This window comes from Bufo gargarizans, chromosome 9 (assembly GCF_014858855.1).
Source record: "Bufo gargarizans isolate SCDJY-AF-19 chromosome 9, ASM1485885v1, whole genome shotgun sequence".
NCBI lineage: Eukaryota > Metazoa > Chordata > Amphibia > Anura > Bufonidae > Bufo > Bufo gargarizans.
The window spans coordinates 83,683,165-83,709,883 of NC_058088.1; the positions used below are offsets into that span (position 1 = coordinate 83,683,165).

Consider the following 26,719-nt stretch of genomic DNA (forward strand, 5'->3'; position numbering starts at 1 on the left):
CGTAAGCAGTGAGAAGGCCAACCCACCAATGGGAGGAGAAGGCATACACGGCCCAAACAACGGATAGAGCGCACAAGAAAGTCCGCCCACTGCAAAAATAGTCACTCAGCGAAGAATCAGCCAGAGTCCAACCGTAGCAATGGAAGTGCAAAGTGCAACCCGAAAGGTAGTCATGCACAAGACTAGCACGGCATGCGATGGAACGCAAACAGTCCGCCCAGAAAAGGGGGAAAATGTACCTGGCAACCACTGCAGAGGCCTGCCCAAAAAAAGGGGGGGATGCCAAGGCCAGAACCTACTCCGGAAAGGTAGGACATACCATACTCCGCCCAGAAGGGGGCCATGCCCATGGCCGCACATATCCAGCAGAACGCAGGAAGGTCCACTTTAGTGAAAGGGGGCATGCACAGGTTATTCTATCATTAAGTGATTGTGCAAAAAAATCCACCCAACACCGAATGTCGTGAGAGTGCACCACTCCTCCAATGACGGGGGACGTGTACCAGTCCAGCACAGCATAAACAAGGACAGCCGTGGATCGTGTGAGCGTGCAAAATGCCGCCCATGGAATAATGGGGGGTTAAGCACAAGACCAGCACCGTATCCAATGGAAGTGCCAGCATTCCACCCAAGTTAGAGGGCAGGCTCCTGACCGGCAACGCATCCAGTGAGTGCAGTATTCCGCCCAGAAAAGGGGGTCATGCACATGGCCAGCCACGCATCCAGTGAGAGCGCCGCCATGGATGAGAGTGCACGTATGTCGCCTGAGGAAAGGAGACATGTCCATGGCCGGCAGCGAATCCAGTGAGAGTGCGGCACACCACCTACGGAAGGGGGGGTGGTCATGCAGATGGCCTGCAACGGATCCAGTGAGAGTGCAGTGTACCTATGAAAGGGGTTCACGCACACGGCCAGCACCGTATCCGGTGAAAGTGCAGTATTCCGCCTATGGAAGGTTTCATGCACATGGCCGGCAGCGAATCCAGTGTTCCGCCCATGGAAGGGGAACGTGCACAAGGCCGGCACCGTAACCGGGGAAAGTGCAGTACACCTCCTTATCCGGGGAGAGTGCAGTAGACCTCTCATGGAAGGGGTTCATGCACATGGCCAGCACCGTATCCGGTAAGAGTGCAATATTCCACTTATGGAAGGGTTCATGCACAAAGCCGGCAGCGAATCCAGTGAGTGCAGCGTCCTGCTGTGGAAGGGGGTCGTGCATATGGCCAACACAGCATCCGGCGAGAGTGCAGCAGTCCGCCTAGAAAAGGGGGATCATGCATGAGGCCAGGCCGCAGCCAGGGAGAGTGCAGTATTCCGCCTAGGAAGGAGGGTCATGCACCTGCAGCCACCAGAACTGGAGTGGGTGACGAAGTCTGGTCAGAAAAAAATAAATAAATAAATAAATAAATAAAATCTGCATGCACTTGGCCAGCGCCGAATCCCGGGCGAGGGCAAGAAAAAACCGCCTGGGAGGCGCCGCGGCCGGGGAACACGACACACCGCCTAAGAGAGGGGGGCATGCATACAGACAGCAGTACTGAATGATGAGGCTCCCGCATCCTGCGCAGCCCACAAGTCCAGTTATTTAAAACAAAATAATAGTATTTTTTTTTTTTTTTTTTTTTTTTTTTTTTTTTATTATTATTATTATTTTTATTATCATCATTATTTATTTATTAATATTACAGCCTCCCTGAGGCAGAAAGGGGGCCACCATACAGGGGCACAGGTCGTACAGGCCCTCAGGAGCCGGCCAGTACCCCAAGGGTTAACCGGCATCTGGCCTGGGGGCGGCGCAGCGAACCCCTGGGGGTGGGGGAACCTCCAGGCGGGAAGAATCCGCGCCTGGAGAGTTCCCGCCCCCCCCCCCCCCCCCCGAGGCCAGAATGTTGCGGCCTAGCAGGCCGTGAAGCCGGGGCCTAAATTTTTGCGTCGCCCGGCTGACCGGGGCCGCAAGTATTTAAAGTATCGGCCGGGCCTAAGCCGGCCGCGGGAGCACCCGTACCGGTCGCGGGTGCCCAACCCGAGCGCCGGAAGTGCGCAGCAGGCCGCTAAACAAACTATGCAGCGCCCCGGCCGGCCGCGCCGCCATGGATGAGAGAATGCACCGACGGCCGGCCGGGACCCGTTGGAACACAGCGCTATCCAATGCCGGCTGCGGGAGCCCACCCGGCAGCCGGGAGAATCAGGGACCCGAGAGGAGCGTGAGGTGCGGCCCAGTAGGCCGCGATGTCTGGGCCCAAAGTTGCGGCGTCCGGCCAACCGGACGGATGGTCGGCCGGCCCAGTTATAGCATAGTGCGCACATGCAATGCAGACCGCGGGTGCTCACCCCGCGGCCCGGAAAAGTCAGGGGCCCGAGGAAAGAGCACCGGATGGTGCGGGCCAGCAGGCCGCGAAGCCTGGACTAAACTTTGGCTGCGCCCAGGATTACCCATGCCGTCAGGAGCGGCAGCAGGTCCTGAGCAGCGCACCGGTAAGCGCCCCCTCTTCGGTATGATCTATGGCGGGAGAGAGAGGGAGCAGATTGCCGCCTTGCGGCACCCCAGGGACCACCCTAGGTCCAGCAGGGCCACCCTATAGCCACTCTGCTATAAGAGACAAACATATTAAAACTGTCTTAGGTAAAGCAATGGGTAATGCCTAAACCTTGCACCTCTCCGCTCTCGGATAGGCTACCAGTATGGGGGGTCAGTCACGCAGGAGACCGGGGAGGGAGGGGACGTAGGGCTGGAGAAGCCACTCTCTCACCACAGATGTCTTCGCCCTCGGTCCGTTCCAGCAGGGTCGCCCCTTCAGCTACTGGCACCGTAGTGGCAGGACGCTGGAAGAGGGGCTTGGCGTGCGGGCGACCCTTGCGCTGGCGGGATGCAGGGGAGCTGGGCTGCCCTGGTCCACCTTGCCTTCTGTGGGGGAGGCAGCAGTGCGGATGACCGGCACTGGCGCAGCTCAACCCCGGGAGAAACAGAGAGGTCTAGTGCGTCTCTGTTGTCCCGTATTCTGGAACAAAAAGAAAAGAAAAAGTAAAAATCAAAAATTTTAAAAACAACAAAGGAGAAAGAGCCCTGCAGAGCAGGGAGTGTCTTGCCTCCTTGGACACTAAGCAAAAACTGGCAGTCTCTCTCTCCAGGCTGAGGGTATAGCTGTGGAGGAGGGGCTTAACAGTTTTCACTTAGTGTCACGCCTCCTATGGAGATGAGCTATACCCAAGGTCTTCTGTGTCCCCCAAGGAAACTGGGCGAGAAAGGAAGTTTCTTCTTACACACACCACATCCCTTTTCCTTTACTCTGGAGGTCTTCCTAGAAAACTCCTTTGAAACCTAGGCAACAAGAAATGACCCTATAAGCATTAAAATAAATATATGCTGGGGTATAACCCCTCTTACCCCACCGTGGTACCGATGCATCATTGGTGGTCTCAGTGGGTTCAGCTCGCTGAGCCTGCTGCACGTTTCATACAGCTAACACAGCCTGAATGGAGGAACTGCCACATTTTTCCACCCCGCATGGCAGTGAGCCAGCCGTGCTTTTCAAATCTGTGCGTGCTTGCCGGCATCCCTCCCCTTCCAGTCCGCAGCGTCCGCTTCCTCCCGCCGCAAGCCGGAAGTAAAGGCTGAACAAACCGGCAGATCATCACGCAGGCTAGCGGCCAAAAATGCTAACAGACGCTGAAGTTCGCAGGAGCCCAGGAAGGTCAAGACCCTCTCAGGAACCAGGAAGGAGGACGGAATGTGTAAGAATAGCAGCGGCCCCTAGAGAACACTTATGCCGCACGGGGTAACTCTCCACACACTATTTCAATAGCAGGGGCCCCCGCAGATCTTTTCCATTGATCTTTTCCAGCGGATCCGATTCCCTCCTGCCCCTTAGGACAGGAAACAGAACTGGAGATAGAAGGGATGATCCCGCCTTTAAAAAGGCGGCGCTGGTTCCAGTTTCCTGAGGAGGCGGTGGGGGTGGTCTCTCCAGGGGTACAGTCATAAGCAAAAAAGAAAATGGCTTTTTTGGCACTTTATTTTTTTTTACAGCGTTTATCTGATGGGGTGGATCATGTGATATTTTTATAGAGCCGGTTGATACGGACACAGTGATGCCCAATATGTCTACTTTTCTTTTTTAAAGGACGCTTTTTGTTACTTGAAACTTTAAAATTATTTGTAAAGCTATAACTTTTTTTTTTCACCCCACTCTGGGACTTCAATTTTTGGGGGTCTGATCCCCAGTAGAATGCATTACAATACTTCTGTATTGTAATACACTGTAAGTGTATTACCAGTGTAATACACTTACAGCCTTCCTGCCTGTGAGATCCAGGGGGCTGGATCTCACAGGCTGACACGGATGGCAGCCACAATGCCTAGGGAAGGCATCGGGCTGCCGTCCAAGCCATCGGGTCCCAGTCACCGCAGCACAGGGACCAGATGGGTGGCTCCCTTCCTCTCCACGCGTCACACATGCCATGGTCAGCGCTGACCGCGGCACACCTAGGGTAAATGCACCGGCATCTGTGTTTTCACAGATGCTGGCGCATACAGCAGGGGTCCAGATATCAGTCACTGCTGGACCCCTGCAGCTGATCAGGCAGGTGCAGCTCCTGCACCCACCCAAACAGCGCGACTTAGTACTACGGCACTGGTATTTAAGCCACAGTAGCCAGCGCCGTACATGTACGGGCTAAAAACACTAAAACTTTGAAAATAAATACTCTAGCCCACACCATTTGTCAGTCTGCTGGATTCTCTAACAGAGGTGTTAATTTACAATTAATTTTCACTTGCCAGATGGCTCAGACTTCATAAAGTGTGTGGAGCATTGCATTCCTGGTCTTACGGAACCCGGGTGCCACCAGTCGGTAGGTCATGGCCTCTTACTGCAGACACAGTAATGGGGGAAGCCTCTTTCTGCAGTCAGTAACAGGTTTGTGAGAAAGGAGGTGGATAACTTCTCAGTTTCGAGTTCAATAGACAGGAGGAAGTATAGAGCTGGTTCCATTGAAGTAAATAGTGTGATTGTGCGCGTTTTAGATTTCTTTGTCATGAACAGATTTCACTAACCTGAACTATACATGAAGTCTCCATGATACTCTCCTGCAGAAAATACATCAGAACTGTTATTTAACAATATAATCACAAAAACGGTTGAGTTTGAAGTAATTGCACTCACCATGTTTGGGCTACTTACAGCCACCCATAGAAGAAGCTTAGGTGCTTACAGCCTACTATTGATCACACAGTTGCAGTAACCGTATTTTGTCTTGCCTATTTTGGTCTACTCAATGTTTCAGGCAAGGTCTCAGCAGGATAGGGTCCTGAAGGGTTATTGAGCTTTCAAAGATATTTTGATATGTCAAAAAATATATCAAAAAGGGTTTTATTGGTGGGGTCCGAGTGCCGAGACCCTCCACTAAATCACTAGAATGAGAAGAGCGAAGCACTTCTATAGCATGCTCTCTCCTTGCTGCAGGAGACAGACTCATTAGAGAGTCTATTAGCCTGTCTCAATTCACTATCCTTCAGTGAGGACAGTGCGATAGGCAAGCTCTTATTCTAGCGATCAGTGGTCAGACCCCCAATGATCAGTACTAGTGTTGAGCGAAGAGCGCTTTGGACGATTCATCTGAAGTAGCTTTGTTCAAAACTTCAGAATACTGTATGAAGATTTGCCTCCATACAGTATTCGAATGTATGGGCTCCGATGTACCGAAGTTACTAACTTATTTTTAAAGTGGAAAACCACTTTAAAACTTGAAACCGAACTCTGCTCAGGTTCTGACTAGTACTGCGTAAAATAAAAATAAAAGTCATGTGCGACTTCGTGAATAACTAACTTCGGCTCATCGGAGTCCATACAATTTAATAGTGCATGGAGACAAATTTCCGTAGAGCATTATTCTAAAGTTTTGACTGAAGCATCCGAAGCTTGCTTCGCTCAACACTAATCATTATCTTTGATGTTGCCATGACATGAGAAATTTATGGAAAGCTCAGTGAACCTTTAACAGGGGTTGACCATTGTATCTTTAATTCTCCGTAAGTGCTAGAATCAGCACAAAGCCACTTTATACACTGTTACTAAACAATATACACCGACATCTTTTTTATTCTAGTCTTATTGTAGGCCTGATGATACAGACCTAAAGTGGCTTATTATGGGGTATCACGTGACCAGAGCCCATACATAAGCATGCTGTGCACAGCATCAGAAACAGGTGCATATGCAGTGCTAGCTTATGGAAGCTGCTGATGGATGGGTCTGGTCAGATGACATCTGGCCATTTTCCGACCAGAGCGCCGGGCCTGTCAGTAATGACTCCTTTACACTATCCGATGTTCAGACAGATTATGAACGCTTGTTAGTGATCTTCCGGAGTAGAGGTGCTGGCAATTACCCAATGAATGAGCGAAGTGCTCATTCATCAGGAAATAGGATCATTTGTGCGGACACCTAAAACACTATTTGACGGCAGTAGATTGTGCAGTCTAAGCAATTATTCGATACAGAGACGAGTGATGGCAGGCGATTTTTGGGAAGGAACACTGACAATTGTCTGCTTCATTTAGCAGTATAAAGGAGCCTTAAGATTGAAATAACCAAGGGGTGTCTGCTATACAAATAAAAATGTATTATAAAGAAGTAGTCTCATATCACACATTTATGGTATATCCAAAAGGATATGTTTTTTGGCCCTACACAGTAAAAAAAAAAAAAAAAAAAAAAAGTACCATTATCACTTGGTTCATCAATATCTTCTTCTGATGAATTCAAATTTTGCTTGACTGTACCAATAGGGCCAGGACTGCTCCTTGCAACCCAAAAGGCTGGCGTGGGAACCATTTGACTTCCTGCATTCTGGAAAACAGATCCATACATTTTTGAAAAAAAAACTAGATTAAACAAACTACTTTAGGCTACTTTCACACTTGCGTTTTTGCTTGATCCGACAGGGATCAGCAAAATCGCTTCTGTTACTGATAATACAACCATCTGCATCTGTTATGAACGGATCCGGTTGTATTATCTTTAACATAGCATATCTTATAAGAAAAAAAGGATCCGTCCCTTTTGACTTGCATTGTGGGTCATGCTGCTGCGGTTTGTCCTCAGATATGGGAGCGCAATACATGCATTTAGGAGCATTCCATTCTGTTCAGTTACGTTTTGATAATGAATGGAGACAAAAACAGAAGCTTTTTTCTCCAGTACCGAGATCCTCTTCCGGATCTCAATACCGGAAAAGAGAAAAGCAAGTGTTAAAGTAGCCTTATACCTGTAGGTATGCTACAGTGCAATGGTTGGTAACACATTGACACACTGCAACCCTTAATGTAAGTAGGCTTTGTCGAACAGTTATGATTTGTGTGTAAATTTTCATAAAATTAGCCAATTCCTAAATGCAATAAACTACATCTGCACACAAGCCTTGTGCGGACTATATTATATTGATATATATATTTGGGTACTTTCACAATTGCGGCAGAGAATTCCGGCAGGCAGTTCCATCGCTGGAACTGCCTGCCGGATTCGTCAAAACGTATGCAAACTGATGGCATTTGTCAGACGGATCAGGATCCTAATCAGTCTGACAAATGCATTGAAAAGCCGGATCAGTCTCTACGGTGTCATCCGGAAAAACTGATCCGGCATTTTTATTTATTTTTTTCACATTTTTGGCGGTCTGAGCATCCGCAGACTGCAATGCCGGATCCGTTTTGCCGGAACACTCGGGGCTGGATCCGGCATAAATGCATTTCAATGGGGAAAAACGCTGGATCCCGCTTTCCGGCAAGTGTTCTGGAATTTTGGACTGATAAAACCTAAGCAAGCTGCGGTATTATCTCCATCCTGAAAAGTCAAAAAGGCTGAACTAAAGACATCCTGAACGGAATGCTCTCCATTCAGAATGCATGGGGATAAAACCGTTATTTTTTGGTATTGAGCCCCTAGGACGAAACTCAATGCCGGAAAAGAATAACACTAGTGTGAAAGTACCCTATTAAGGACATGGATGTTTACACCACTTGAAGAATGATACACATTTGATACTGTCCCAGGAAACAAGATTGGTATGATGGTGATTAGACTAGACTGTTTGTTCAATGATAGTAGACCCTAGCACATTTGTGGGTTTTAGGATGCTCAGGAGTAGACTACCTGCCTTTGTTTTTGGTTGACTGGCACATACTGGGTTTAGGAGGCTAAATCTCCTAAAATTCTTAGACTACTACTTCAGTAGCAACATAAATCCATCCTCAAACAGAAGGCGATGCTTACAGATAAAGGAGGGAAAGGTGGCTCATCTCCCTCCTCAATTTCATAATAGGTTATTGTTTCTTCCAGGCCTCGTTGCTCGTCATCTCTATCCGACACAAACCCAAACTGACACTCTTTATTTACGTAAGGCATCTGCCTTCTACTCCGAGTGTAGGACCTGCGGAACATTGAAAACACAATATGAAGCAGATTTTTTTCTGCATGTATATTTGACAATATATTAGGGTAACTTTGCTTTTTTGCGCATTTATGTAAATTTATATAGACATCCTCAAAATACAGAGCCCAAAAACATATCAAGTACACACCTATGCAAATTTCCATAAGAAAACAGAATTATATCAAAAGAATGTGGTATATATTGAAATCTTCGGGGATCGATATGGATATCATATGTCTTCCCTCACCAATTGTAAACTGTGGAAATGTCTAGATGCAAAAAAGAGCTCGGCTGCAAAGTAGTGACTCCTGCAGTGTCACAGCAACCATTACATAGGCAATAATGAATAGCCCATCTTCATTTGTAAGTATCACACCAGCACAAAAGTACCACCATGGGAACTAGGGTGGTATAAGTAAGACATCCATTGGACACATGGAAAATGATTCTCTGAAAGGATTAAAGGGTTTGTTAATGATTGTTAAATTGATGGCCTAAACTCAGGATGGGCATCAATATCTGATCAGTGGGGGTGCAACTTCTGGCTACCCCGCTGATAAACTGACCAATCACCATTGAGTCACATGGCCTAGGCACAGCTCAGTTCCATTCATATGGATGGGCGTGAGGTGCAATACCAAGCATAATTTCTATACAATGTAGAGGCTGTTCTTAGCAAGCTGTGAGGAGGCCACAGCACTCAATGGTGCTCCGAGAGCTCCTCAAACAGCTGATAGGTGGGGGTGCTGAGCGTTGGACCCGCACCAGAGAGCCTGAGGATAAGCCATCAATATACAAATTCCAGGCAACCCCTTTAATCACACACTTCATGTATGCCAAGAGAACTGTTTCAGCCATTTGACTCTAGTGTAAAGCAAAAAGATGTTCAATGCATCTTATGGGATTTTTGCAACTTCTCATGCAATTGTGACTTGTATCTTAATTCGTTAGAAAAAGACAGCAGTGCTTGGGAAACATGTAGAGGTAAGTTCACTGGTCGACACATTGCATGCATATACTTACCTAGTTCTGTAGGAATAGTTGTCAAAGCTTTGGTAGCACCGCTTCCCAGGACTGTGATAAAATTGAATCTCTGGACTCATTATAGTATGTCTGTTAACAGAGCGAGGCAAAGACATTTATGATAAAAACATATGGATTTGTTTTCTTATACAGAAAACTAATTGTAAGGTGTTGAAGAGACATTGTATTGACATTAAGGAAGAAGGTACTTCTAAAGGTTTGTCCAGCTGGCTGCTTTATTTAAAAACAAAAAAACAAAACCACAAGACAGAATGGCATAAAAAAAAAACAAGAAAATTATACTCCATTGATTCGTTCTTAAACTTTCCAGCCCCCTGCTGAGACTTCACACAAAGTAAATCACTACTTGGCCAGTCAGAGTAAGGCAAAGTCACCGATGCAGCCAGTGATTAGCCAAGGAGCCATTTCCTGCCAAGTGGAGCCAGGAAGTAGAAACCAGCTTACACACAGGAGTGAATGGAAACGGGAGCTGAATATTTTTTTATTTTTTAAGTAGAAATTCACACAATATACAAAGGACTGTAGAAGAGTCAAAAAGGGATAACATAGTATGATCTTGTTTAAAGGCCATGTACACCTTCGGAGGCATTTTTTTTACGGTTGCACGTTACTCATTTTTGGCAGAAAAAAAATTCTATAAAAAATATTGCTGTTTTGTCACAAAGGGTTTTTCTAGCCGTGTGACTGGTAGTTTCACCTTATGCAGGTCATTTAATAAACCACATCTCTGAACTATTAAGAGGTCCATAGACACTTATTTAAGCCTTATTCTTATCAGTAAGATAAGAACTGAGCTATAATAAGTGTTTAGGTCATAGAGCAGAGATAAAGAGTCAGTCTTCTCCTGGTCTGATGGACAAGACAGAAAAAAGAATTTAAAGTATTTTTAGCTCAAAATGAGTACAATGCAATAAAAAAACATTATTATTATTAATAAAAAAAATTACTCCCACAGATGCACATAGCCTTTAAGCCATGTTATGTTACATTTATCTGATAGAGAATATATTTTACACTCTTTCAAAATACATTCATCAGATAATCTCATAACTATATCATGTACACGATACAATAACTGTTTTAATAGTTAATTTGTAGTACGTACTTTGGGATTCCAAAGCTACGGCTTTGACGATGTGGAGATAGGGGAGGCCTGAAGTGTTCATATGACGCAAGACTAGCTGCTGTCTGGATCAAGAGGAAAAAAATATATACTTCACTCCAGTGGCAAGAGGAAAACCCCACTAATCATCCCAGTAACTCCCTTTGTACATACTTTCTTGAACAGCCTCTTCCTAGATTTGAAGTCGAGCTCTAAAGCGGAAATAAAAAATAGCTTGATGTATTTCAAATGAAATGGTAGTTTAAAATTAAACATGTTTGTGTCTACAGAACGCATATCAAATAGATGTAAGTATTCCTAGAATAGGAATTCATAACATGTAGACATTCTTAGAATATAATATTCATTTGCATTTGTTTATTATGCGACCACAGAAGTTTTGATTTACAAACCAATGTCACTCTGGTAACCAGCAGCAATCTTCTGGTAATTTGCTCCCTTGCGGTTAGTTGAAGAATTCCAAGCCGGAACGGGATTCACTTGAGTGACTGGTTTTAAATTAACAAGCGGGACAATGTGTCTGTAAAGCAATATACTTTGGATTAGCTTTATGAAAAAAATAAAATAAAATGTAAAAAAAAAAAAATTATATATTATTATATATATATATATATATATATATATATATTTATTATTATATATATATATATTTATTATTATATATATATATATTTATTATTATATATATATTTATTAATATATATATATATATATATATTTTTTTTTTTTTTTTTTTTTTTTTTTTTTTACTGCATTACAGGGGTATAGCCTATTAACTAAAAACTGGCTATGTAATTGAAAATTACAGTACGCTAGAAGTGGTTTATAAGTAAGCCAACTGCTGCCACCTTATCAGGCCTCCTTTATGAGATTTTTCTGAGTTCTAAAATGCAAGTAAAGAAAAAGCCATACAACACATTTAGAAAGTCTTCAGACCGTTTCACTTTTTTCACATTTTGTCATGTTCCAGCCTTGTGCTATAATTACACTCCGTACCCCATAAAAACAAAGTGAGAACAGAATTTTAGAAATGTTAGCTCTGGGGGCCTCCTGTGATAAATTCAGTTGATTGGACATGATTTGTAAAGACACCCTCCTGTCTATATCATAGCTGACAATGCCAAGCCATGAGAAGGAAACAACTGCCTGTAGAGCTCAGAGACAGGATTATGTGGAGGCACAGATTTGAAGGGTACAAAAAAAAAAAAAATTCTGCTGCACTGAAAGTTCCCAAGTGGTCTCCATTAATTCTTAACAGGAAGAAGTTTGGAACAACCAGGACTTTTCCTAGAGCTGTCCGCACCACGAAACTAAGTAATGGGGGGGGGGGGGTATTTTCAGATGAGGAGTACGAAAGTTGCAGTAATTCAAACACATAATATGTAGGCCTGTGTGTTACTTACAGATTTGATGTGCTTTTGTTGCATATTTCACTCTTTAATTAAAAAGGATGCAACCAGCACAAAAACAAAAAGTCACACAAACCACTGACGATGTCAAAATTTGCACAGAAGGTCAATTTTAGTACGGAAGAAAAAAGCAAACTGCACATAAGAATTATGTTTAATCCCATTCATGGAAAAACAGTGCAGAATCCACACCGCAACTTCACCCAGCCCTAGCATTAAAGGAAACATGTCAAACTTTATGCTGTCCATACTAACGGCAGAATAAAGTAGAGACAGGTGACTTGATTTCAGCAGTCTGTCATTTAAAAGGTTAAAAGTAAGTGGTTGCCGAGAACAAACATCACAATCATTGCAGGCTGGGCCTGGAAAAAGAGTCCCGGCCACCTGAGAAGAGTCATGGTTATTCATATATTCTCTCTCTCCCGCCCACCTGCTGATGTCTGACCGTCTTCTACCTAGTTTTCTCCCTTTCTCTCTAGGAGAGAACTGCCAATCATCAGCAGATGGGTGAGAGAGCAGGAGATTATGAATAACCAGGAATCTCCTCAGGTAGATTTGACTCTTTTCAAGGCCTGGGCTGCAATGATTATAATGCGGGTTCTTGGCAAACACACCCAAACGCTTGAATCCATTCAGAACGGACACGTTTGCATAACTTTTTTCAAATCTGATTTTTTACTTCGTGAAAACTCAGATTCGACAGTATATTCTAACACAGAGGCGTTCCCATGGTGATGGGGACGCTTCAAGTTAGAATATACTAAAAGAACTGTGTACATGACTGCCCCCTGCTGCCTGGCAATCTCCAATCTGATGGTATATTAATAGGGACTCCTGACTTTACATTAAAAGTCAATTGGGGACGGATCCGTTTGCAATTGCACCATATTGTGTCAACGTCAAACGGATCCGTCCCCATTGACTTGCATTGTAAGTCTGGACGGATCCGTTTAGCTCCGCACAGCCAGGCGGACACCAAAACGCTGCAATCAGTTGGTTAGAATCAGAATTTCTATTTCTCATCCCCCCCTTCCCTTATGCTGTGGTAAACTTACTTTTCTGCCAGTTCTTCAATAAATACTGTAACAGAATTGGTATCTTGTCCAACTTCTTGTATATGAGCATTGTAGAATCGCCCACCAGGCTCTAAACGAACCTATAAAAATTGATGATTTTATATAAGATATACATGAATTCTAATAAGGCTTATGCTACCCCATTTCCAGTTAAAAACTTACTGCAAATCATACGTCCCAATCCAACATTATCACTCACCTGACACTTATCACCTAAACAGTAATGTCTTCCAGCAAACACCATATATTCCGTTTTCTGCAACTCTAAAATAAAATATAAAGAAATGACCATTTTTTTTAACTTGTTGATCTATAATACTATTATATTTTGATTAATGTAAAACGATTTGCTTTGGACCCCGGTCGGTCACAAAAACAACGGGATCAAGATACCTTTGGAGGCAATTTTTGTTTATGGTTGCATGTTACTCATTTTTGGCTAAAAATCACATTTTCAATTGGCCTTTAATTATAAAAAAATTTAGCCATTCTGTCACAACGGGTCAACAGTTTTTCTAACGACTGGTACTTTCCCTTTGTGCCAGTCAACTAACCCTCATTTCTAAACTACCAAGAGGTCAAACATACCAATAGTTCTTCAACTCTGCAGGATCAATCTCTAATCATCAGTTTTCCCTGAGCTCAGGTCCAGTGTGCGGAGATCAGCTGCTATGATGTCTCCCATACACAGCACACACAAGAAAAGATCCTGCTCCCCTATATCTCTCTAGCACTACCACAACAAAGCACCAGCATAAGGGTCATTATACAGAAATACTGGAGGAGTCTAGCTGTGAAACCAGCACAGATGAAAATACTGAACTTTTAACATCTATGTTTCTCATCTTCAATATTATAAAAAAAATGTACATGACTATTAGGGTTGTTTCACAAGAGCGGATGCCATGTAGGTAATCTGCTGCGTGAAAGAGTGCCAAGCCCCGTTCCGGAACAGCAGAGACACTGAGCATTAACAGGATTAATAATACTCCGTGCTTATGATCTTTTTACTACAAAATCAGAGAGCGATAAAGTCACTGATTTTGTAGTAAAAAGGTCAGAGGCAAAGAGCATTATCAATCATGTTAATGCTCCGTGTCTCTGCTGTCCAGAACAGGGCTTTGCTCTCTCACGCAGTGGATTCCACGCACGGGATCCGCTCGTGTGAAAGAGCCGTGCTGTGCTGTGCTGTAGTTCCCTATACAATGGGCAACTGGGTGCGCTGCCATGTAAATAAAGTCAGTAAAGAAGCAGCATTCAAATCAGGGCAATTGTTCACTAATTTTAAGGCTTGTGGGGATTCTGGCATTTAGACTCTAGCTGATAGACATATGCCATCACTTAGTATTGAGGGAAACTCCCCTTTTACAAAAGGGGCAGATAAAACTTTAAAATGGTTCTGGAGGGGAAAAAAGTATATGAAAATATACTCATTGCAGGAGAATCTAAAATGGCAGGGGATAATGCTGTAAACCTTAGTCGCATTGATGGTAGGTGGGACCAATGCATAAACACAATGGAATACCTCTATAAGACAATACAAAACAGCATTTTGACCCTTATATGCAGCTCTATAGTCAAATATGAAGCACCTTCATTTCGTGTACAGTATTCAATACAGTATGACAAGGATATATATACATATATATATATATATATATATATATATATACATACATACACACACACACACACACACATATATACACACACACACATACACACACACACATATACACACACACACATACACACACACACACACGTGAATACAAATGCACACCATACAGTCCAGATTTTTTATTGATTAAACATTTTGAAAACCATGTATGATTTCACTTCACACATACTTGCTTCTTTGTGTTAGTCTATCACATAAAATGCAATTTAAGGCCTCATGCATACAACCGTTGTTTTGGTCAGTTTTTGCGGCTCGGATGCGGACCCATTCACTTCAATGGGGCCGCAAAAGATGTGGACAGCACTCAGTGTGCTGTCCGCATCCGTTGCTCCATTCAGTATCCCCGCAAAAAATAAATAAAACATGTGCTATTCTTGTCAGTTTTGCGGACAAGAATAGGCATTTCTAGAATGAGCCGCCTGTTCCGCAAATTGCGGAAGGCACACGTGCGGCTATTGTTTTTTTGGGGATCCGCGGACCACAACGGTTGTGTGCGCATGAGGCCCAAGTTTGTGGGTGTAACGTAAAAAAATTTGGAAAAGTTTAAGGGGTATGAATACTTTTTCAAGGTACTCCCAGGTTTCAGTGCACTCACCTTTTCTGCTGTCCAGCCAGACATCAAATTCAACATTCCTGTAGATTTCTGGATCAAGTGCCTTTAAGACTTTGTATGGGAATGGCATCTTGTTTGGGGTTTCAGTTATCTAAAAAATAAGTAAATCATATTTGACAGTATTACATAGGTAATTTCTTTGATAATTTATCTGTAATATTGAAATCTTTATATTGTACACAAATAACGATAGACATATCTACACACACCAGACCTTTACTTCCTCTGTGCTTTGCTTGGTTTTCTCCTCCACAGAATTGTCAACATCTTTTTTCTCCCATTCCATTTGCCTAGAAAGAAATGTAAGTTCTATTTATGGTATGGCAGCTTTTTAACATAAAAAAATGGGGGGACGGGGGGAAAAGAAGGAGGCCACTGACAATGAGCATCACACATCATCCTTCGAAAGGTTTAGACTGCATGTAGTCATGCCATACCCAGATTGTGAATGGAGTTGGCGACTGACTGTTGACCAATGTGTTTGTTAGGCTACTTTCACACTAGCGTTCGATCGGATCCGTTCTGAACGGTCATATTAATGCAGACGGTGGCTCCGTTCAGAACGGATCCGTCTGCATTATAACTTAGAAAAATTTTCTAAGTGTGAAAGTAGCCTGAGCGGATCCGTTCAGACTTTACATTGAATGTCAATGGGGGACGGATCCGCTTGAAGATTGAGCCATATGGTATCATCTTCAAGCGGATCCGTCCCCATTGACTTACATGTTAAGTCGGAACGGATCCGCTCGCCTCCGCATGGCCAGGCGGACACCCGAACGCTGCTTGCAGCGTTCAGGTGTCCGCTCACTGAGCGGAGCGGAGGCTGAGCGCTGGCAGGCGGATGCATTCTCAGTGGATCCGCCTCCACTGAGAATGCATTAGGGCCAGACGGCTGTGTTCAGGGCCGCTTGTGAGCCCCTTCAAACGGAGCTCACGAGCGGACACCTAAACGCAGGTGTGAAAGGAGCCTAAGAGGTCTATAGGGCACTTAGCAATATTGCCTTTAATTAAATTCTGCACCATTTTCTACATTACATAACATATGTCCCCTTGTTCGCTGTCCACACAGAGGCCTTGTTTCTGTCCAAAATGGCCAGTGATGGAGGGTCATGTGTCCAAGCAAATCACCTCCATGTGATGCCCCCTTCACTCAAATACATGCTTCTTACACTGTTAGGAGTTTAGCGCAGGAGCAGTGTGTTTGAATAGAAGAGGCTGAGAAATGTGTGTGGTCACATAACCCTCTATCAGCAGCCATCTTATGGACAGGACCACTATGCCAACAGCACAGATTTGGTCACCAGAGCCAGAACGTGGCCAACCCCTTGAATCTAAGCTTGTCATCATGTATGCAGACATCCCCTACACGATATATGTACACACACACACACACACACACACATACTGCTCATTACAATGACCAGCTACCTCCCGTCAGCGGATGCCTTTGTATGTTCAGAAGTGCAGTCATAATTCGCATCTTCGCTGCCAGTGGATGCACTGTTACGATTCTTCTTTGTCCCATTTCGAAACAGCTCAACGGCAGCGATCAGTTCTCGCTCATCTACTCCAAACACATCTCTGTATAGACACTCATAGAGAACAGCTGCAAAACAAGCCAAAACAAATAAAAGCCATAAGTTGTGCTAACATCTGCATTGGAGGCTCCGTTCAGGGCCTCCATCACAGAATTCATCGAAAAGCGTGGAGAGTTATAGCTAAAGTCTACTTCGGTATCTGGCGCATGCATCTGCCTCTTAATAAATTAGGCACATCTCATGCCAGTGCAGAGTGATCAAGACTGGCGTATGGGTATGCCAGTTTAGATATCATGAGGGACATTTATCAAATCTGCAAACACCATGCTGTTAAAGAGCAGTAGATGCAGAGTAGATTCATATATACTGTAAGTCCTTTCACACTACCGTATGGCTATTTCAGTGTTTTGCGGTCCGTTTTTCACTGATCCGTTTATGTTTTTTGTTTCCGTTTTTCTGTATGGCATATATAGTATACAGTAATTACATAGAACAAATTGGGCTGGGCATAACATTTTCAATAGAGGGTTCCTCAAAAAAGGGAACGGATACGGAAGACATTTGCGGCCAAATATAGGACATATTCCATCTTTGCACGGAACGGAGATACGGAAACTGAATGCATACGGAGTACATTCCGTATTTATTTTTGCGGACCCATTGAAATGAATGAATCCGTATACGGACTGTATACAGAACGCAAAAAACGGCCCACAGAACTGGAAAAAAAAAAAAACGGTAGTGGGAAAGAGGCCTAATTCTGTGGGAAAAGATTCTGTAAAACTTATTTCATTCATTTACCATATTTCTGGCCCTACGAGACACTTTCCCCTTAATAGTGGAAATATGAGGGTAAACACTATTGAGCGCCTCTACTAAAGAAGCGCTCAATAGTACAGTAGGACCAGGAGCAGCAAATACAGCGCTCCTTGTGGCTGGCTGTACTCCCTGCTCGTCTTCTGCTGGCACTGCACAGTATGAGGGTGAAGGTGCCCTCTTCAACCTCACGCTGTGCACAGTCAAGTCAGCGCAAAGCACAGCAGGAAGACTGCTGGATCTCCCGAGTGGCAGCGGCGTCCGAAGCAGGAGAGGAGAGTTGATATTTTTTTTTCCTGAACATCAGGGGTCTTATCTGAGGTCTGATTAACATTGGGGGTCTGAACTGAGATCTGTTTAATATCGAGGGTCTGATGAAAAACATTGTTTTCTTATTTTAATTCTCTAAAACAGATTAGTTTTACAGGGTGAAAAATATGGAAATCCCTACTCATTCTGGGCCATGAAGTCAGTGGTGGTCCAATCAGTGATTGACAGCCATCTCTGCATACAGTGTCAGAGGGTAGGCTGTCCATCACTGATAGGACCTCCTCCTGGACTTCAAAGCCCAGAGTGAGCAGGAATTTTAATGAATGAAACAAGTTATACTGTATCTTTTTCTACAGTACTACATATCAATCTGCAAGCAAATTACACTGCATACAGCAGATTATCGAGGATGAACGTTCCTATGAGTGCTCTCTCCCAATAATCAGCCCGTCTAACAGTGCCACAGATCAAAGGCTCGTTCACCGAGTGAAACAATCGTTCATGCACACACCTAAGGGTACTTTCACACTAGCGTTTTTCTTTTCCGGCATAGAGTTCCGTCACAGGGGCTCTATACCGGAAAAGAACTGATCAGGCATATCCCCATGCATTCTGAATGGAGAGTAATCCGTTCAGTTTGCATCAGGATGTCTTCAGTTCAGTCGTTTTGACTGATCAGGCAAAAGAGAAAACCGTAGCATGCTGCGGTTTTTTCTCTGGCGAAAAAAACTGAAGACATGCCTGAACGCCGGATCCGGCATTTTTTCCCATAGGAATGTATTAGCGCCGGATCCGGCATTCAGAATACCGGATCCGTCGTTCCGGCATGCGCAGATCGGTAAAAATGCGAAAAATGTACAAGACGGATCCGTCGGTCCGCATGACAAGCGGAGAGACGGATCCGTCCTTGCAATGCATTTGTGAGACGGATCCGCATCCGGATCCGTCTCACAAATGCTTTCAGGCAGCAGCAGATCGGCGGATCCGGCGGCGGAACTGCCCACCGGATCACACTGCCGCAAGTGTGAAAGTAGCCTTAATCATTATTTCTGGGCAACATATCTTGCTACCTAAACAGCAGTCTGCTTACAGCATTTAAAGAGATTGTCACAAAGTAGAAATGTCATGCTTTCCAGTTGTCCACTATAGACACATACCTTGACAGATAGCAGCACTTGTCTGGAAAGATTTCGCATAGACAGAATCATAGTGCCCATTGGTGGAGGAACACAACATTATCTAAAAAGTGAAACACCAATAAAAGGGGGAAAGTGTTTTAGGTGTGTATATATATATATATATATATATATATATATATATATATATATATATATAAAAAGCATCTAGAGAAGAAGGTCTACCTGGTTGTGCAGCAAGGGTCATAACATTGAAAAAGTAGAATAAGTAGTCTTTAACACAAGCGTGGCGATTAGGTCCAGATGCGTTCAGGGAAACTCGCACCATTTTGCAAGCAAGTTCAGTCAGTTTTGTCTGCGATTGCGTTCAGTTTTTTTCTGCACGAGTGCAATGCGTTTTGATGCATTTTTCACACGTGATATAAAAAACTGATGGTTTACAAACACCTCTTAACATTAGTGAAAAATGCATTGCATCCGCACTTGCGTTTTTCACTGAAGCCCCATTCACTTCTATGGGGACAGGGCTGCGTGAAAAACACAGAATATAGAACATGCTGCGATTTTCACTCAATGCAGAACTGTTCCCGGTGTAGAGTTTAGTCACAGGGGCTCAATACCGGAAAAAACTGATCAGTTTTATCCTAATGCATTCTGACTGGAGAACATTCCGTTCAGAATGCATCAGGATGTCTTCAGTTCAGTCCTGCTTATGTTTTTTGGCGGGAGAAAATACCGCAGCATGCTGCAGTTTTCTCTCCGGCCAAAAATCATGAACATTTGCCGGAATACCAGATCCAGCATTAATTTCCATTGAAATTCATTAATGCCGGATCCGGCCCAAAAGGGTTCCGGCAAAACAGATCCGGTTTTGCGGTCTGCGCATGCGCAGACCTTTAAAAATGAGAAAAATAAATAACAGATCCGTTTTTCCGGATGACAACCGGAAAGTCTGATCCGGTATTGCAATGCATTTGTGAGACGGATCCGCATCAGTCTCACAAACGCATCCGTTTGCGTCCGGATTGCCTCATCCTCTGCCGCAAGTGTGAAAGTACCCTAATAAGTTACTATTACGTAATAACTTACCTTTCCAAGACAGTTAAGATCAGTTGCATATGTGGGTGGTTTTCCAGGACTCTTATAAAGAATGAAGTTTTGGCTAAAAACGGGGGATAAAAACAAATTTGGACATGCAGAAATGAGATTCTCAGTTATACTATTACAGAAGTAACACAAAGCTACCCTGGGGTAGATTCACCAATCATGTGTACTATTAACACTGTGCAAGCTAAAGCTAGTCATACATATTACATGTAGGCGAGCCGAATAAAAATTATTTTAGCAGGTTTGGACATCTATCCAACATTTATGGGCCTCCCAACTCAACCCTGACCACAGATGTCAGTAGAGGGCGCCTTTCTCCCAGAGCTGTGGAGTCGGTAAGCCAAAGCCCCGACTGCATTTTCATCATACTCTGACTACTTCATAAACAGCCAATAATTTAGTAATAACAAATTTGCTGTAAACACGGTAGCATTCCTGACATTTTCTTTATTCCAGTAGGTTAATATGTAATTCAGTATGCATTAAATAAATGAAAAACACTGTTATGCACTTAATTGTAACAAATCTATGCATTTTTCTCTGTGTCCTAAGAAAACAAAAAGTTATATATGTATGCAGAGAATCATGTGCAAATCTAAACAGAAATAAAAAAAACATGCTCCTCTGCAGTAGATGATCATGTGACCAAACACGTTTCGGGGTATAGTGGTGACCTGAGGAAGGGGTATAGTGGAAACCCCGAAACACGTTTGGTTAGGACCTGCTGTAGGTACAGATTAACAACAACATATTTGCCTTTATCCACCGTCTTCTTTGAAAAATCCAGATTGAAAGATATCCCTCTGGAACCCCACGACTCCCCGGTGTTGCAAGACACTGGCTGCATTACACACCTTGAGATCTCTGTAATACTCACCACAAATCTGGTCAATTGAGGATCATATGAACAGGCCCGTTCACAAAGGACATTTACAGCAATAGAAGCAGTCCGGAAAGGTAAAAGGCGTTTTAGGCAGTGCGGTATAGTGGGACGCCACACATACACCGCAAATCTTTCTGCCATACTGCCTATTTTATGATTGTTTTACAGATTACTTATGACCGCTTTATTTGTTACCAATCTGTCTTGGAATAGAGTGGGTATATTCCTGCAGGTGGAGGAACACGCCTGCTGATTAATCTATTAATGACACTGGCAAACTGAACTTGAGGTGTATACACACTCACCATTATAACCTGAGGTGGATACACACCAAACCTGCCGATTCTACTACTACATGCATTTAACTCCACCATGTGAGGATCAACTGAGAGATAGTGATAGATACAAAAACAGGAGCGTAGGCTACACAGACATAAGGTATTAGGCCTCTTTCACACAACCATTTTGTTCCGTATACAGGCAGTTTTTTCCGCAAAAAAAAACGGAATGTACTCCGTATGCATTCAATTTCCGTATTTCTGTTCCGTTAAAAGATAGATCATGTCCTATTGCCCGCAAATCACATTCCGTGGCTCCATTCAAGTCAATGGGTCTGCAAAAAACGGAACACGTACGGAAATGCAGCCGTATGTCTTCTGTATTCAGTTTTTACGGAACCAGCTAGTGAAAATATTATGCCCAGTCCAATTTTTTCTATGTATTTACTGTATATGCCATACGGAAAAAAATATGTCGTTTTTCACTGACATGTGGTATCCGCATTTTCTTCGGACAGCAAACGTACCCATTGATTTAAATGCATCTGTTCACATTTCAGTATTGGGACATGCACTACTGTGATCAGTGATGTGAACCAAGTACGCCCATTGAAGTATATCAATCTTCGTTTTTCACTTAAGACTAATAGGCGATTGTTTGGAAATTAATTTTCAGCTGAGCAGCGTCAGTGAATTACAGATGACACACTGATGGTAAGAACGGCCGCACGGACCAACCACAAATCCTTCACAGACAGCTTCACAGATGAAACATGTACACTTTTTTTCCGGATGTGACACAGACACTGAAATGTCAATGAGGCCTGACATGTGAATGAGGCATAAGTCAAATATCTTTTCCTGGATAACCCCTTTACCCTGGGTTCACACCTGAGTTCCTACGCGCTGTAAAACGCTCAACACGTGAATACCAATGCTTTCCTATGGCCCTGGTTCACACTTGAGCGTTTTACAGCGCGTTTGAACGCGCTGTAAAACGCCCGACGCATAAGCAAGTTCAGGAGCTTTTTTTGGGGGCGTTTGACGCGCGTTTGGGCCATAGACTCTTTGGACAACACTGCTGTCAATCACCCAAACGCGCGTCAAACGCGCGTTCACTATTACAAAAAACGCGCGACAAAAACGCGCGTCTCAGAAACGCTCAGGTGTGAACCCAGGGTTAATGCCTAGGGATTTAGAATGTGATGACAAAGGCTCCTGTAGGTACAAAGTGCAGTTTTCCCAATACCTTTGCCCATATAGTGTATGTATCTATATACACACACACACACTTTCCCTTTAACGCTTACCCCATAAAGAGAGTTGAATAGAGTGGCAGCATTCATACCTGTCCAGCGCTCAATACAAGACAGGAGACACAGGACCCCAATTAACTAAATCGATGGGTTCCCAATGATCAGACACTTATCACCCATCCCGTGAATAGGTGAAAACTGTCAATTTTGGTACAAACCCTTTAACCCCTTCCCGACATGATGTAATAGTACATCATGGCAGCAGGTGCGTTCCCCCATTTTGACGTACTATTATGTCATGGTGATCAGGCAAGCACTGGAGCGGTGTGCGCCCGATCACTGCAGGGGCCCGGCAATCCCTGATAGCCGGGCCCCTGCTGTATCCGCCGGCATCGCTGTACAAACTGATGCCAGCGGATTAACCCCTTCTATGCTGCGATCAGCGGCGGGTGAGGGAGCCCATTAGGTCCACGCTGCTGTGGCGGGGACCCGATGGGTGAGAAGGCAGCCTGATGCCGTGCAACCTGTTAGTGTACTACTCTGTGTAAGGCCTCATTCACACGGCCGTTTTGGTCCGCATCCGAACTGCAGTTCTGGCGGCTCGGATGCGGTCCAATTCACTTCAATGGGGCTGCAAAAGATGTGCTGTCTGCATTGGTTACTTGGCTCAGTGGTCCGCCCAAAAATATAACTGCTCCTATTCTTTTCCGCGCTTTACAGACAAGAATAGGCGGTTATATTAAAGGCTGTCCAAACCACGTCTGATAAACACCGTACAAAAAAAAAAAAAATTGTTTGTCACCTTACAAATCACAAAAAGTGCAACATCGAGCAATCAAAAAGGCATATGCCCCCCAAAATAGTACCAAACTCACCTCGTCCCTCAAAAAGCGAGACCCTACCTAAGACAATCGCCTAAAAAATAAAAACTGACAGACAAGGGAGACACTAAAATATGATTTATTTTGCTAAAAAAAAATGCTATTATTGTGTTAAAGTGATATAAATAAAAATAAAATAAAATAAAAAGTAGATATGTTAGATATCGCCGTGTCCATAACAACCGGCTCTATAAAAATATCACATGACCTAACTCTTCAGGTGACCACCGTAAAAAAAATTAAAACAGTGGCAAAAAAGGCATTTTTTGTCACCTATCATTTAAAGTGCAACACCAAGCGATCAAAAAGTCGTATGCCCCCCAAAATAAAACCAAACGGTCATCTCATCCCGCAAATAAATGAGCCCCTACCTAAGAAAGAAAGCTATGGCTCTCAGACTATGGAGACACAAACTTTTTTTTGTTTTAAAAACGCCATTATTGTGTAAAACTTAAAGTATAACTGTCGTAATTTTTTTTTTTTTTTTTTTTTTGGGGGGGGGGGGGGGGGGGAGTACTGGATTGGGGTGATTAATATCACCTTGGTGGCCCTATTTCAACTTTCCACCATGTATTCAATTACCCCTTAAGTCCACATTTTTGTTCGCTGTACTGCCTACTTTTACCTGTGCTTAAAATAGGGTTGCTAGGCATGGTCCGTCTATGTGTTGAAGGTCTATCTGTTGAAGGACGGAGCACGAAGCATGCAGGGTCACATTAAATGACAGCCAGGGACTAAGTAAATGATTAAAGCCAGGTCCTCCCCAGCAGCTGATAACAGTGCCTGGGCTGTGTGCACTTCTCACTCAGCAGACTTGGAGAATGCAGAGTTGAACCAGCGAACAACAGGGAAGGGAGATCTGACATTTGCTCAGTGTATAAATTAAAGCAACATGTGGTAAGAGGACCCCTTTGTGCTGCAGGAGAATAACCCTTTAGGGGGGAGGGCTCTGGTTACTGACACTTTTGGGGCGCTATTGTTACTGGCTAGTGAGGGCAGGCGGGATTAGCCTCCGGGTGAGGGCAGTGGCGGCCATCTTAACTGAATAGTGAAATTGCAGTTTTATGCAGACTGGTTGCTAAGGGCTGAATCTTCTTAACCACCTCCCGACCGCCTAACGCACGGATGCGTCCAGAAGGTGGTTGATTCATTCCTCCTGGACGCATCCGTGCGTCATCTCGCGATAGCCGAGATTTCCTGTGAACGCGCGCACACAGGCGCGCGCACTCACAGGAACGGAAGGTAAGCGAGTGGATCTCCAGCCTGCCAGCAGCGATCGCTCGCAGGCTGGAGATGTGATTTTTTTAACCCCTAACAGGTATATTAGACGCTGTTTTGATAACAGCGTCTAATATACCTGCTACCTGGTCCTCTGGTGGTCCCTTTTGTTTGGATCGATTACCAGAGGACACAGGTAGCTGTGTAAAGTACCACCAAACACCACTACACTACACTCCCCCCCCCCTGTCACTTATTAACCCTTTATGAACCACTGATCACCCCTGATCACCCCATATAGACTCCCTGATCACCCCCCTGTAAGGCTCCATTCAGAGGTCCGTATGATTTTTACGGATCCACGGATACATGGATCGGATCCGCAAAACACATACGGACGTCTGAATGGAGCCTTACAGGGGGGTGATCAATGACGGGGGTGATCAGGGAGTCTATATGGGTGATCACCCCTCTGTCATTGATCACCCCCCTGTAAGGCTCCATTCAGACGTCCGTATGTGTTTTGCGGATCCGATCATGTATCCGTGGATCCGTAAAAATCATACGGACGTCTGAATGAAGCCTTACAGGGGGGTGATAAATGACAGGGGGGTGATCAGGGAGTCTATATGGGTGATCACCCCCCTCTCATTGATCACCCCCCCTGTAAGGCTCCATTCAGACTTTTTTGGCCCAAGTTAGCGGAAATTTATTATTATTTTTTTTTTCTCATATTCCACTAACTTGTGTCAAAAAATAAAATCTCACATGAACTCACCATACCCTTCACGGAATCCAAATGCGTAACATTTTTTAGACATTTATATTCCAGACTTCTCACGCTTTAGGGCCCCTAAAATGCCAGGGCAGTATAAATACCCCACATGTGACCCCATTTCGGAAAGAAGACACCCCAAGGTATTCCGTGAGGGGCATATTGAGTCCATGAAAGATTGAAATTTTTGTCCCAAGTTAGCGGAAAGGGAGACTGATTTTATTTTATTTTTTCCTCACAAAGTCTCCCTTTCCGCTAACTTGTGCCCAAAAAAAAAATGTCTATGAACTCGCCATGCCCCTCATTGAATACCTTGGGGTGTCTTCTTTCCAAAATGGGGTCACATGTGGGTTATTTATACTGCCCTGGCTTTTTAGGGGCCCTAAAGCGTGAGACGAAGTCTGGGATCCAAATGTCTAAAAATGCCCTCCTAAAAGGAATTTGGGCCCCTTTGCGCATCTAGGCTGCAAAAAAGTGTCACACACGTGGTATCGCCGTACTCAGGAGAAGTTGGGGAATGTGTTTTGGGGTGTCATTTTACATATACCCATGCTGGGTGAGATAAATATCTTGGTCAAATGCCAACTTTGTATAAAAAAATTGGAAAAGTTGTCTTTTGCCAAGATATTTCTCTCACCCAGCATGGGTATATGTAAAATGACACCCCAAAACACAGTCCCCAACTTCTCCTGAGTACGGCGATACCAGATGTGTGACACTTTTTTGCAGCCAAGGTGGGCAAAGGGGCACACATTCCAAAGTGCACCTTTCGGATTTCACCGGTCATTTTTTACAGATTTTGATTTAACGACTTCTCACACATATGGGCCCCTAAATTGCCAGGGCAGTATAACTACGCCATAAGTGACCCCATTTTGGAAAGAAGACACCCCAAGGTATTCCATGAGGGGCATGGAGAGTTCCTAGAATTATTATTTTTTTGTCTCAAGTTAGTGGAATATGAGTCTTTGTAAGAAAAAAAAAAAAAAGAAATATAATTTTCCGCTAACTTGTGACAAAAAATAAAAAGAGTTCTATGAACTCACTATGCCCATCAGCGAATACCTTAGGGTGTCTACTTTCCGAAATGGGGTCATTTGTGGGGGTTTTCTACTGTCTGGGCATTGTAGAACCTCAGGAAACATGACAGGTGCTCAGAAAGTCAGAGCTGCTTCAAAAAGCGGA

General features: G+C 44.0%; 1 protein-coding gene across 1 annotated transcript in view; it reads right to left on the bottom strand.

The window, feature by feature from the left end:
• Window positions 1-26,719, bottom strand: part of LOC122946199 (putative bifunctional UDP-N-acetylglucosamine transferase and deubiquitinase ALG13) — a 118,176-nt gene that overhangs the window by 66,836 nt on the left and 24,621 nt on the right. Inside the window, exons 5-18 of the mRNA XM_044305637.1 lie at window positions 20,226-20,298; window positions 19,158-19,239; window positions 16,805-16,982; window positions 15,591-15,666; window positions 15,359-15,467; window positions 13,282-13,346; window positions 13,062-13,162; window positions 10,990-11,117; window positions 10,736-10,788; window positions 10,580-10,662; window positions 9,454-9,567; window positions 8,271-8,427; window positions 6,722-6,848; window positions 5,054-5,086 (exon numbers count right to left, since the gene is read on the bottom strand). Of these exons, the coding sequence (XP_044161572.1) occupies window positions 5,054-5,086; window positions 6,722-6,848; window positions 8,271-8,427; window positions 9,454-9,567; window positions 10,580-10,662; window positions 10,736-10,788; window positions 10,990-11,117; window positions 13,062-13,162; window positions 13,282-13,346; window positions 15,359-15,467; window positions 15,591-15,666; window positions 16,805-16,982; window positions 19,158-19,239; window positions 20,226-20,298 (1,379 nt within the window). The remainder of the gene's footprint in view (window positions 1-5,053; window positions 5,087-6,721; window positions 6,849-8,270; window positions 8,428-9,453; window positions 9,568-10,579; window positions 10,663-10,735; window positions 10,789-10,989; window positions 11,118-13,061; window positions 13,163-13,281; window positions 13,347-15,358; window positions 15,468-15,590; window positions 15,667-16,804; window positions 16,983-19,157; window positions 19,240-20,225; window positions 20,299-26,719) is intronic.